This window comes from Nansenia antarctica (genome assembly GCF_963989245.1).
Source record: "Nansenia antarctica genome assembly, chromosome: 3".
NCBI lineage: Eukaryota > Metazoa > Chordata > Actinopteri > Argentiniformes > Microstomatidae > Nansenia > Nansenia antarctica.
Genome location: NC_137688.1, coordinates 49,606,004 through 49,619,077, shown reverse-complemented (window position 1 = coordinate 49,619,077; position 13,074 = coordinate 49,606,004). Strand labels below are relative to the sequence as shown.

The window sequence follows — 13,074 nt, the reverse complement described above, 5'->3', positions numbered from 1 at the left end:
CAGACCAGTCAAAGAGCCGGGTGACTTTAAAGCTGCGCGTTAAACTAAAAACAAACAAACAAAAAAGAAAGAAAACCTAAAAGTATCGTTCTCATGCTTTTCGTCTTCATATATTCAAATCACACATTCTTTTTGCAGTCTCACAACTAGGTTGACCTGCCTATAGGTGGTAGGGTCAGGTGGGGTTACCAGAAATTCAAACAGCTGCCTATGAGTGTGTGAGTGCATTGAGAGGGGTAGGGATGCATGATCCTGTGTGTGTGTGTGTGTGTGTGTGTGTGTGTGTGTGTGTGTGTGTGTGTGTGTGTGTGTGTGTGTGTGTGTGTGTGCGTGCGTGCGTGCGTGTGCATGTGTGTATGTGTGTTCATATGTATGTGTGTGTGTGTTTGTGTATTTGTGTATGCGTGTGTGTATTCATGTGTTCGTGTATGTCTTCATGTGTGTGTGTTCATGTGTGTGTGTTTGTGTGTTCATGTATGTGTGTGTGTTTGTGTGTTTGTGTATGTGTTCGTGTGTTCGTGTATGTGTGTGTGTTTATGTGTGTTCATGTGTTCGTGTGTTCGTCTGTGTGTGTTCATGTGTGCAACACATGTGTCTCAGCCGCCGCGGCCGCTCACATGTCATTGTCATAGTCCCCGATCATCCTGCGGGTGTTGGACGCCAGGAAGATGTCGTTGTCTCGTGGACAGTCGTGGTGGCAGGAGCAGGTCTTGATGAACATCATCTTCCGCCTGAAGGTGTCTCCCTCGGGGCAGTGGAACTCCACCTCGGCGGTGACGGTGGAGTGAGGGGTGCAGCAGCGGCCGTCCGTACACACCCCGCAGAACTTGGGCTTGTAGACCCTCGTGCTGCTGCAGCCCGACAGCTCGAAGTGCATGCCGCGCTGGGTCTTAGGGGTCCGGACGCACTTCTTCCCCCTCTGTGGAACCAAGACCAAGTATGGACGTTTAGCTTGTGATTCTCTTTACGAGAGCTCTGCAGCTGTTTACCTTCGTCCAACAAAACGTCTTTGAGTGTCTTGGAATACCTCATTCATATGTGTGGTGCTCAAAAGCATATAGTGTAACGGCACTCACTTATCAATGGTGAGAAATGGCATGGAAGATCATGTCATGCAGGGGAGGGCTGGTGGAGGTAGAAATCGATCGGAGGATGGAATGCATAGAATGGAATGAGGAGGAGTGGCATGGAACGGAACACACCATGTAACAATGAGCCGCCGTCCTCCGATTTCTACCTCCACCAGCCTCCGCTGCTGGCATGTCATACCATAATATAGCCCTAGTGCAATACTCAATAGTGTGTTACTCTATGCTGCTACAGTAGGGGTGGCTAGGGCCAAGGGGGCGGGGGGGGGCTAGGGTACCAACCTTGATGTCCTTCTCTTGTTCGACATGGCAGGGTCTGATCATACAGACACGGGTCTGCCTCTCCAGCTGGCACTGCTCGTTGTCATTGGTGACCCGGGAGGAGACCCCCATGCCGCAGGTGGCGGAGCACTCGCTCCACTCGGTGGTCTGGACGATGCAGTTGTCCCTAGGGCTCTCCAGGACGGGCCCGTGGGCTGACACCTCCCGGTAGACTGACAGAGGGGAAGAGGAGACCAAGGGGTGAATTTCAGAGCCTGACAGGGCCAAGGGAGGGGAGGGGGGGGGGAGGAGATCAGTGGTGAAACAGAAGGAATGAGAGGGGGGAGAAGGAGAGAGAGGGAGGGAGGGTGTGAGGTTAGGGGTTTTTTTGTTGGAGAGAGAGACATAGGAGATAGAGACAGGAGAGAGAGAGAGGGAGAGAGAGAGACATAGGAGAGAGAGACAGGAGAGAGAGAGAGAGAGAGTAGGAGATGGATCAGGTGTAAAGAGAGAGATGTTGAAGAGGTTCAGCTTTGAGAGAGAGAGAGAGAGAGAGAGAGAGAGAGAGAGAGAGAGAGAGAGAGAGATACGTATCATATGTATAAAGAGAAATATAGACAGAGAGAAATAGAAAGGATCAGTTTGTTGTTGCAGAGGAGAACTCACCAGCCATGGCTGACTGGAAGGGGTGGTCCTGGGGACTCTGGTCACACACCCACTCCTCGCAACACTTGCCAGGGATCTGGATGCGGCGTGGGTACGGGCAGTCGGGGGAGGGCAGCCGCACGTCACTGGCACAGGTGGGCACACAGCCGATCTCGCCGTTCATGCAGACACACTGGTGCTTGCAGCTGGGCTGGAAGGTCTCCCCACTGCGGTAGATGACCCCGCCTAGGTCACATGTCTGTCCCTCCTGGGCTGAATACAGAGAGAGGAGACACCGAGCTCAATTACTAATGTAATTACGTTAGGCTACAAGCTTTTTTATAATCAGCATTATAATGTTGCAAAAACATGATTCATGGTTGGGGTTTTTCACTACATTGGCCTTACGTTGCTCATCAAAATGAAATGAAATAAAACAAAACACCCAGCTTGTTGGTTTATTTATCTCTTACACTGGTGTGCTCAGAACTGCAGTCATTACCCATCTTCCATCGGACACTGAAGACCCATCTCTTCAGGTTACACCTTAACTGCTCCTCCTGAGACTACCCCCCAGCACTGCGTCTCCTGAGACACCCGCTTTTCCCCTTTACTGTGTCCCACATGACTTCTACTGCCCCCCTTGTACTGTTTCTCTGTTCTCCAATGTCTATATATTTTTTTAAAGGCGTTTTCCTTCTATCACTGAGACTGCCAATGGCCCCGGGCCTGAGCTAGATTACTCTTCCTGCTACGACTGGTGGATTGATGATTCACTTGCTTAGTCAAATTTATTAATTGTAAGTCTCTTTGGAATAAGGCGTCTGCTAAATGCCAAAAATGTAAAATGTAAATGTTAAAAACTGCTACATTGACTGTATAAATAACTCACCCATGCAGATGCCAGTCTCAGTGTCGCTGAGCAGAGCGTAGTCACAGTACAGCTCCTTGTGGTGGTCGCAGGGCTCCAGGAGGGTGCAGGGCTCGCCTGCCTGCCTGGCACACACCTTGCAGCAGCCACAGCCATCCAGGACCAGGCTGGTGCCAAAGGGGCAGGGAGGGGGGTTGGAGGGGCAGTCACAGGCCTGAGAACAGTCTTGGGCCATTGTCTGCAGACAGGAAACAAGCAGTCAGTTTAGTTGTAGCATAGTGTGAATGAATAAAAACCATAGCGTGCTTAAAATGTGTAGTGAGCATAGCGGCTGTTGTCAGGATTCATTTAAAGGGGAGATTTGGTGTGAAAAACAAATACCACTCCCCTTTCAGCTAGACAACTTGTTTTCTTTGTCTAGCACTAACATCGAACAACTTGTTGTTCATCGAATGTTTTACGTACGATGACTGTGATGTATAGTTGATTCACGCACTTCAGGGTTAGGGTTGTGTACTTATCGTAGGTCGATTTGGATAAAAGCGTCTGCTAAATGTCTATAACGTCAAATGGAAAATGATTCTCCTTTTGTGTACAATAAATGTAATACCCTTTGCGACCACAAGAGGGGGAGCTTACACTAGATTTAAGTAAAATAGGTCTCTTCTATTTGGCTGGGTCTGTTTAGGCTGCGGAGGTAGACAGCATTGTTGCATATGACGCTTTGTATGTTAGACGAGATAAAGTTCAAGATCAATCTTTGTGGTTTTATCTAATTAAATGTACAATCATTCTATTCAAGAACTGATGTTTTATGAAGTTTAGTAATAAGACATTGACATTACCTGAATGTAAATCAGAAAGCCATGGCATTGATTATTTGCATACAGTTAAACTGTCATTATATCTTATTATACCATTTATTGTTGGGTACCTTCCCCGTATTAGTTGACATAGTATTATGTCTTCATTCTCTTTACATTTCTGTAAACATTGTAGAAATGACCAAATTAACAAACCCCAATAACATTTCTGAATTCCAATAAAGTCAGTATAGCCTACCCGAACTAAAACAACCACACTTCTCCATCACATTGCATTGACAGACTCCACCCCCATGGAATGTTTTTCAGCTGCTCAGTGCATATTGCGTTCCAAAAAGTGTAGGCTATAGCTATTCTTCATTTTGGTAAATTATAACAAATAGCTACCAACGCATACACCAACAGTCCGTTAAATGAGAGAGAGAGAGAGAGAGAGAGAGAGAGAGAGAGAGAGAGAGAGAGAGAGAGAGAGAGAGAGAGAGAGAGAGAGAGAGAGAGAGAGAGAGAGAGAGAGAGAGAGAGAGAGAGAGAGAGAGAATACATATGAATAATTATAATTTCATGTCTCAAATTATTTAGAATAATTAAAAGAAATCCAAATTCAACACATCATTGTGTTACTAATATGAAAGAGTTGTCATATTGGATGGCAGGTAAGCACTCACCGACGAGATGATGAGCAGGAGAAGGCAGATTCTGCTGGTAATTTCCTCAGACATGATGCGTTATTTCAGCAGCGTGCGTTTGTTTTCCTTCAGTCAGAAAGGAGTTAAAGGAGTTTCCTTTTTCGCGCTCTGTTCCGTTCCGTTCACTCGTTGCTGTAAAGCTTGAGGGCTAGACTGAGGCATGGAGAGGAGAACCCCTAGTTTAAATACTCCGCCAGTGGGGTGTAGCCCAGGAAACAAAAGTTATGCCACGCGACCCGAAGGGGTGAAAATATTCAAGTTCCAGATGGCTTTCCTAATTCCTCAGAGGAGACAAGTCCTTACAGACAGCCCGCTCAATCAACCCACTGTTTCAAATTTCACCTTTTGAGACAGACGTCCAGCCAGGTGGAATGTTTGTGTATTCTCTAAGCGGGAACTGACAATGATGTCTGTGAGTTTAATTTGACACAGTCTGCTGGAGAACATTTTAGCCTATTTGGCCGCAATTTAGACTAAAGTACATCATTAAAGTTTTACATTGGCATGTGGTAATAGGCTATGCATGGCAAGGGTAATGAAATTGATTAAAAAGGGGTGGTGGTGTGTGTGTGTGGGGGGGGGGGGCTCTGGTTAACCTTATTATGTGCAATGTGGTCTCATGATACAGGTATTACATAATAAACTCTGACCAGTCTGATAGTCACATGTACCCAGGTAATTACAGGTGATATGTACAGACACAACAGGTGGTGGTCGCTCATTTCACAGTGGGCCTCACTGTCTGCCAATGTTGGATCTGTACTCTAAATGACTGTCATTTGTCCTTCATTCCCACACACTCTGACCCTCTTGTACCTTTCCTATAAGTACATGTACATTCCATATATAGTGGAGCCTCTGAGGTATTTTGTCTTGCAGGAGGTGAAGCTCTAATTCAACCAAGGCAGCTTTTAGTGATCCATCAGACACTCTACTTAGCAGCTCAGACAAGCGGAGCATCAAAATAATATCCCATAGAGTAATATTATGCAACAGACAGGTTGAGACTTCTGTTACAAAACGATTCTACAGAAGCTTACAACATGGGATGAGAAAAGATGTCCAGGTCCCTGATTAAAAGGGAGGTGATTTTCTTTGTAATTTAAGCTGAATATAATTAAAAAGTATTGTTGTTATGTGTTTTGTGATGCTCACAAAAAAAACAAGGCTGTGAGCATTGCTGACTTTTATTTGTTTTTTTATTTGTGTTAATGGATGCTATGTATGTTACTGCTTTTCTTCTTTGTTATATGTTGTGATGATTTCTTGTTCTGTGTGGACCCCAGGAAGAGTAGCTAATGCTTTGCATCCTAATAAATCAAAAATACATTTTAAAAATTGCACAATGCACATGAATGAAAATGTCTTGGGGGATATGCCTGTCATGTCAGTACAGAGAAGAAAAAACAGGATAATTGAATGTCAAGAACAGCCTGTTCACTCACTGTCAGGTGTTAAATAGGAAACACATATGGGGGAAAAACAAAAAATGTCCTCCTCTTGCCCGGCAGGCAGCTATTTCCTGAGGCATGCCAAACGCATGAAGCTGTGTGTGTGTACCTACAAAGTCAAGAGGTTCTGTTTGCCCAAACGCCACAGAGAGCACAATCACACAAGGGGTCGTATTTGCCAACATAATGAACAAGCTCCTCTGTAACTCTCTCACTCCTTCGCTCGCTCTTGCTCTCTCTCTCTCTCTCTCTCTCTCTCTCTCTCTCTCTCTCTCTCTCTCTCTCTCTCTCTCTCGCTCTCTCGCTCTCTCTCTCGCTCTCTTTCTCATTCTGCAATGGCCCTCTCCACTGTATTTTCACTGTATTTTCCCTGCGGTTGGTTTTCTCTTCTTGGTTGGGAACCAGAGGAGCCGGAATGTGACAGCAGGCAGAGTGCCTCCTGCTCCCCGGAGCTGGCTGAAGGAAATCGTGCCTTGGCAACGCAGGGCCCAGAGCTCCAAGCTCAGAGAGCTGAAACATGTACATAAGTTCAAAACACAACCGTAACTAAGGAGTGCCCTAAATTTTCAAAAAACTGCGAAAGCTGCGGAGCGAGCGCCTTGACTCTCACTCCGCGAGAGACGTCCCTGCTCTGAGCTGACTACAGGCTGATGGCTACAATGTGTGAATTCAGACCAGCTTCAGTGAAGAGACTACAGAGTGTTGGGAAGGACACCTCATTTAGTTGGCCCCTGGATGCTGGGCAAGCATCCAGGGGCCATTTGTGGGAGGATTCAGTGTTCACAAGATAACTGAATTACCTAAAGCAGTGTTTACGGAAATGTTTGGAGAATTGCTTTCATTGCAAATCATTGACCACATCCATCCACATGCCACAGTGGACTTACTTGTTGTTGTGATGCCTTGCATGGCCACTGGGGGGCCAGTCCCCACAATGCTGATTTAAAGCAGAGGAAGGGAGGAAGACATTTATATGGCATGTGTGATTTGTTGTCATATTGTTAAATGCAATATGAGTTTATTCTTCCAAGGCATTGGAACTGTAAAGGTGATTCTAGACAGGCAGTCAGGGGTTTGACGGGTGTGTTTAGGTGACTACTACCGTGACCTCAGCCCCTGTCAGGTCAACCTCAAGTCATAACAAGTCATTTGACTCAAAGGACGGTTAGTCACAGCAGGACATGCAGAGTTGATTGCATCCTGTATTGGTGCAAATGACTAAAGGTGTTCGGCTGGCTTTTCTCCCCGCCTGATGCTTTTGGCCACTACTGTATGATGACTCACTCCAGCCAACAGCGAGAGCCATGAATGCACTGACCGCAACCAAGCTCTTAGCTGCCTGGAACTAAATCTTCATCACAAAGTCAACACATTTCAAATCCTTTGGAAATCATATGTTTGCTGCAGAGGAGTCTCCGAAGACCCAACTGTAACACACTCTGGTTCCAGAGGCAAAAAAACAACAACATTCTTTCCCTCATCACAGCGATGTCAGACATCAACATCCTCCGAGAGATTCAGCCTGGGTCGTCCCCTCCCTTGTCTCGTATCGCAGACAGGCTACGTGTGAGGGCCACAACAAGCTTATCGTCCGCTTCCTGGATCTCCCGCCGAGGAGGGAGATGGAGTGGGGGGGTCACAACCTCACACAGTCAACCATCCTTTCACACCACGGAGCGCGCTCTTTTATCTCAGCTGACTCCCATTTCCTGCCCCGATGACCTCACCTGTCAATGCGCTGACCAGCGTTATTAGAGCAGGATTAGCGGGCTGGGTGGAGCCCTCCGTCGAAGCGGTGTGTGATCAGGGCAGACAAACTGATTACGTTGGGTAACTTTCCTGCTGAGATTTCAGAAAGTGAAGGTGGGCCTTGACTGTGGGTTTCCTTCACGCCAGTTGTCCCTAGATCAGATGATGTCTGTGATATTCATGGCAGAGTGCTGAACTTTGACTTTGACGTTTCACCTTACCAAACCGTGTAATTAGTGTCGACAGTGTTTGGTGCATCGTGTCAATCAGAGCCAGTATCTATATGTTTCAGAGGGGAAAACAAAACAACGTTCCTACTGTTCCTACTTGTACTGATATCTGGTTGAGTTTATTTTTGTTTAAATTCTGATCGAAGGTTGCTGCGCTTGCATTAACTGCCACTTTATCCCTTTTAACAACCTTAATGTTAAAGAGGAGATCAAAAAACAAAAGAGTATGGAACAACCAGACCACAACAAGACCACGGTCATGCTGAGGCCCCTATCTTGACCCCTGACCCCCAGCCCCCACCCAACCTCTACTCCCCAGGGGAGAAAAACATCTACTTCAGCATGGGAGAGAAAGCCTCGCTTGTCGCCTCCCAGCAACAGACAAATCCTTTGAACTTGAACACCAAATGTATGTCAATATTATCATGTTTGGGTTTGAACTGTACAAGGCTGCAAACACAGGACTCAATTGAAAAATACAGTGTTCGGGAACAGAAATAAAAAAATGTTGTGTCGGGGATTAAGTTCCTGCTGAGGTGATATAAGAGAGACTCTTTCACACAGTGTAAGGTCGGGCTCCCGCTCGTCAGCCAAACCTTATTTCAATACTTTAATCGTACACGTTATCCTCCTATTTATTATTTTCCCATTTTTCCTGCGGGATAGTTGCCCTGTGAACCCCCTTGCACTCAAGTCCTCTGGTTCAGCATTATACCTTACACCTCATATCCTCTTACATCAAAGTGGGAGCTCTGGCATGGGGCTTTGCCGCTGTTTTTGTGCCATAATGGCTTCCATAGGCGTCTCCCTGCAAGTTTGATCCTCCTGTGAGAATGTTGTTGATGACTGTGCTGTTCCCATATCGCACCGCCATCACAAAGAACACGGGAATGACGACAGGCACTTACTTAATCTTTGGGAGACACGTTCTTAAGGCCCACGCTTGGCAGAAACAGACCCAGAGTCTTGTCGAGTCCCACATCTCTCTACCACATCGCCCCAGAAGAGCCTTGTTCTCATCAATAGCAGGGCTGTCTGACCTACTCAAGTCCCACCTCAGTTTAATGAGAGTTACTCATAAAGTGTGGACCCAAATGTATAGTTTGGATGAATGAAAGGGTGGATCATAGAAATCCTAGAAATAAAGATTGTGCTATGTGCTATATTGTCTCACTTATGGGCCCCTGTTGCTGGAAGCGGAGGTTGAACGAAGACATTGAAGACTTTAAAGGGTAGATCTGAGTGAGATTCAGTACTGGTTTTAATTCATGGACATTACCGTGGCCCAGTTTGCTGCTACCATGTAAATTCCTAGTAGTAATCATGCGTCTGGTCAAAGTTGACTTCAAATAGAGAAAGTGAAAAAACATAGAAGTTATGAAATGTAATGTTGTTTTATAATTTGGGCTAGGGAGTGTGAGCAGCTCAAGAGAGAGGACCGCAGAGAATTTCGGTTCCCGAAAAAAAGACTAATGGGGAATAAGGTCCACCTTTTCCTGAGCCTGAAAACCTGAAAAAACGCCAATGCCTACATTGCATAATTTGTGTCATGCGGGCAGAGACTCAAAGAGGGCCGAAACAGAGATGAGTTTCAGACCCTCTCTGTCTGATGTGGCTCTAGCTTATCCTCAGGCATTGGTTATTTTGCCCAAAATAATGGCCTCAAGGAGACCTGCTGGGGTTACAAAAGCACCCCCTCTTTTAATGAGGTGAGGGTTTGGAGCTAAAAATAGCCCGGGCTCCTGGACGGAGCCTGGCTGCTGCGTTCCGTCTCTGTTCCCTCAGGATGTTGTTGAAGTCTGGTACATTCCTCACACGCTTGGCTAGCCTGCGTTTTTGCCTCTTCCCCTTCAACCCCCCGCCCCCTCCCCCCTCTGTTTTCCCCCCCACCTTCTCCTTCGCCTTAAGAATTTTTGAGAAGGACGCTTTGTCCCATAGCTGTGGTGAGTTGGTGTTCTGAAGCATCGTCTGGTAATGTTGGGGAGCAGGTATTCTTGAAGACAGCTCACTCAATTTCACTCTTTTCGTTGCCAGCTTTCTGTCCCTTCGTCGATGCTTACACTGTACAGCATCTGTAGCTTTTCGCCCAGGTTAGCATGCAGGTAAACAACACCTGAATTCTTACACTTCATCACATCATGGGGGGAAAGCCAAATTCTGCTTCATCAATTCATACGCACATACCAGTGAAATACAATATCCAAAAATTTTTCTTGTCTGTGGGTTCGGTTCTCTGCTCTTTGAATTACGATGGTGGTTTAGGGTCAAGCCTTTTGGTCCTTCCAAAGGGGAAATAGAATTTCGGGGTGATGTCCGTTCATTCCAGAACATCTGCCTGTCCTTCCGCGCAACCCTGTGTCACAGGATGGAGGAATGACAGACAAGGGCTCCGGTCTGCAGCACAGATGTTACACTTCGAGATGGTCCCTAAAACACACAGACACACATACACATGCACGCACGCACGCACACACACACACACACACACACACACACACACACACACACACACACACACACACACACACACATACAGGTTGTTCCCACACCTGCCCAGCAGCCCACCCCCCAAAGCTGATGGCGTTCCATCCATATTACAAGCCAGTGAACCATATCCTGCCCTTTCCTTCGGTTCGGAGACCATGATATCCCTAGCTGACCTCCTGTTCTATACTTATCCCCCTCTGTTTAACTGGGCATTGACCCGTACTCCAGGATGGCCCAAACACATTTTAGCTTTCCTTCTTCAGTGAAAAATTCCGATCCTTTGCTCTGTCCCACATTCCCAGGCCTGCGATTCCAGTAAACCTGTGTTTCATCAGCTGGATCCGACCACTTTGTTAAAACACAAATCAGTGAATACCGGATTGTCACCAACACAAATGGCCTGAATTAGTCATTTACTCCTCTCCCATTCTGCATTTCTGTGGCAATTCAAAACCAACTGTACCATTTAAAAAATCCATCTGTAATGTACTGTGCCCTAAATAGTTGTCCTTGCTTTGTGTACTATCTATACTGTGTATTCCATATAGCTTGCTTTTTTATCCAAAGAAACTTACAGTTCAGTGATAACATACTCCTTTATTGTATATATGGTCTCAGCAGGAATTGATCCCTCAAACATGAACCAGTTCTTCAAACCGTTGGGAGTCACACATGAGGGATGTTGCATAATGGCATTTGGGCTTTGCATTGAATACAGTATGTACTACAAGCAGATGATAATTGTGTGACAGTCATGATAAACTCTTGTTCCCTTCAGAGATCATATATTTATGTTACTGTCGTTCCAATTCACAGACGTCTCTGTGTGGGAGGCGAAGGGAACGCCCGCAAAGCTTTTAATTGGAAAAAAAAGATATCAGTGAATTATGGAGCTTAAAATTCATGTTCTATTCCTGAGAGGGAAACCCCACCAAAGCTCTGGGGTGGTCCTGTTGGTTTCGGGCCCTGCAGAATCATGCAATATGATGTCAGCCACACCGATGACTGTGGTTTAGAGTTCTAGGCTCTTTGGGGTCCTCCCTATACTCCCCAGTTTGTGAGCTTTGCCTCGACTCTATGTGTTTGCCACGGACCTCTCATACAGGCCATGGAAAGACCTGGGTTGGTCTGATTTATAGGACGTTCTCCATCCATTCACGAGAGGAAATGGATGACATTTTCTGGGTGTGTCCGCCTTGGAGGAAAGTGATAGAAGAGGAGGAACATAACTCAGAGTCGGTCGACCTGAGATTGACTTGGCTTCTAATGACAATCAGATTCGGTTTGGTTTGGAACACTTATGCTTTTCACTCTCTCTCACTTGCCTTCTGGGTTGCATGCATGTCTCCTCCCTGCTTCTGGAATGCTACCTCGCTCTGTCTAATCCTCCATCTTTCCCAATTTTCCCTTTAATCCCAACAGGCTTGGAAAGCCTGTGCTGACTCAAAGCGTGAAAGCTGGTGGTCTGTATTTACGGTATCTACTCGCTGCGGTGCTTTGGTGGTGGAGGAGGAGGAGGAGGAGGAGGTGAAAACAGAGAGATTTAATCAGTTGAGATACCGGCGATGTTTTGTGACTCAGACCTGTGGCTGCATCATCAGATCGTAAACGTCTGCGTGGCCCATCCGAGGGCAGTTCATTTCAGTGGAGAGATCAGAGATTCCCACTGGGAATAGGGACAGTTACACGACAGTGAGCAGCAGTCTCGTCATGTTGCATGATCCAACATCAGTCCAACAGAGCCAAGAGGAGAAAGGTCAACGAACGAACTGTAGTTGAGAGAGAAGAGAGACAACTCTTGGGAGGCAGAGAGACATGATGTCTGTGGTCTGCTGTGGTCTTGTAAACTTTCATAGCCATACGTGAATGTTTCAGGGTCATTCTGGGCAAGAGGGAAACATTACTAGTTATAATCTGTAAGGTGAGGGGCCTGTATGATATGGAAAATACACCCCTTGAGGTATTGAGGAATTTTGTATTTCTTGGCGTGCTGCATTCGCTGTCATTAATATATGTGGGAATTCCATTCGAAACATACGTTACAATCGTTATTATATCAGGGCTGTTATTCACGAGATATTAGTTACAGGAAAGATGAACTTGGTTTAGTGGTTGAGAGAGTTAAAGACTGGATGTTCCACCGTCTGAAGGGCTGAAGGCCCGGTGGTGAAGCCAGGAGGGCACACACAGTGTTGCAGGGTTACACGTAAGTGAACAAACCCACGTGGTACAGAGGTCGGAGCTGCAGGGGACAGCTGCATCAGGTCAATGAGTTTAAACCATAGAGGAGACGTACAGGAACTCTCCTGACTCCTCCCACTGAGCCTCTTCACCTTGCGTGCCCTGATGGAAAATAACTACGCTAGGTTTGTTGTTAATGTAGCTTATGTAAGGCTGCAAGAGAGAGTGAGAGCCCCCCAGCTGAGTAGACTACATCCCACAGACAAATCCCAACAGGCATGAAACAACACCACCGCCCAAGGCTGGTCAACCTTGGGTCTGGAGACGGGGTAATTTGGCGTGGAGGAAAGGCTGGTGAGGGGCATTCTGTAGCAACAAATGGGCCTGAATGGGCCTACAGTCATGTGAAAAAGATAGGACACATCATGAAAACCTTATTTAAACCTATGGACATTTGATCTTCATTTGAACAATATTGAGAGATGGAGGTACTATAACTAAACAAATAAAACTGAAAACATTTCTTTTAGAAATGGTTTGTAAGATGTAATTCAAGAAACGTCCTTGTGAGGAAAAGGTTAGGACACCCCCACATGTATTA

General features: G+C 46.2%; 1 protein-coding gene across 1 annotated transcript; it reads right to left on the bottom strand.

Annotated features, from left to right (window-relative positions):
- Positions 1-613: 613 nt before the first annotated feature.
- On the bottom strand, positions 614-4,482 carry ccn2b (cellular communication network factor 2b; the record flags this gene model as incomplete). The annotated part of the gene is made up of 5 exons (XM_080525197.1): positions 4,355-4,482; positions 2,887-3,103; positions 2,016-2,267; positions 1,371-1,582; positions 614-919 (listed from the first exon to the last, which is right to left on the bottom strand). The coding sequence occupies exons 1-5, from the start codon at positions 4,406-4,408 to the stop codon at positions 614-616; spliced, it is 1,041 nt and encodes a 346-aa protein (XP_080381323.1). The 5' UTR covers positions 4,409-4,482.
- Positions 4,483-13,074: the final 8,592 nt, after the last annotated feature.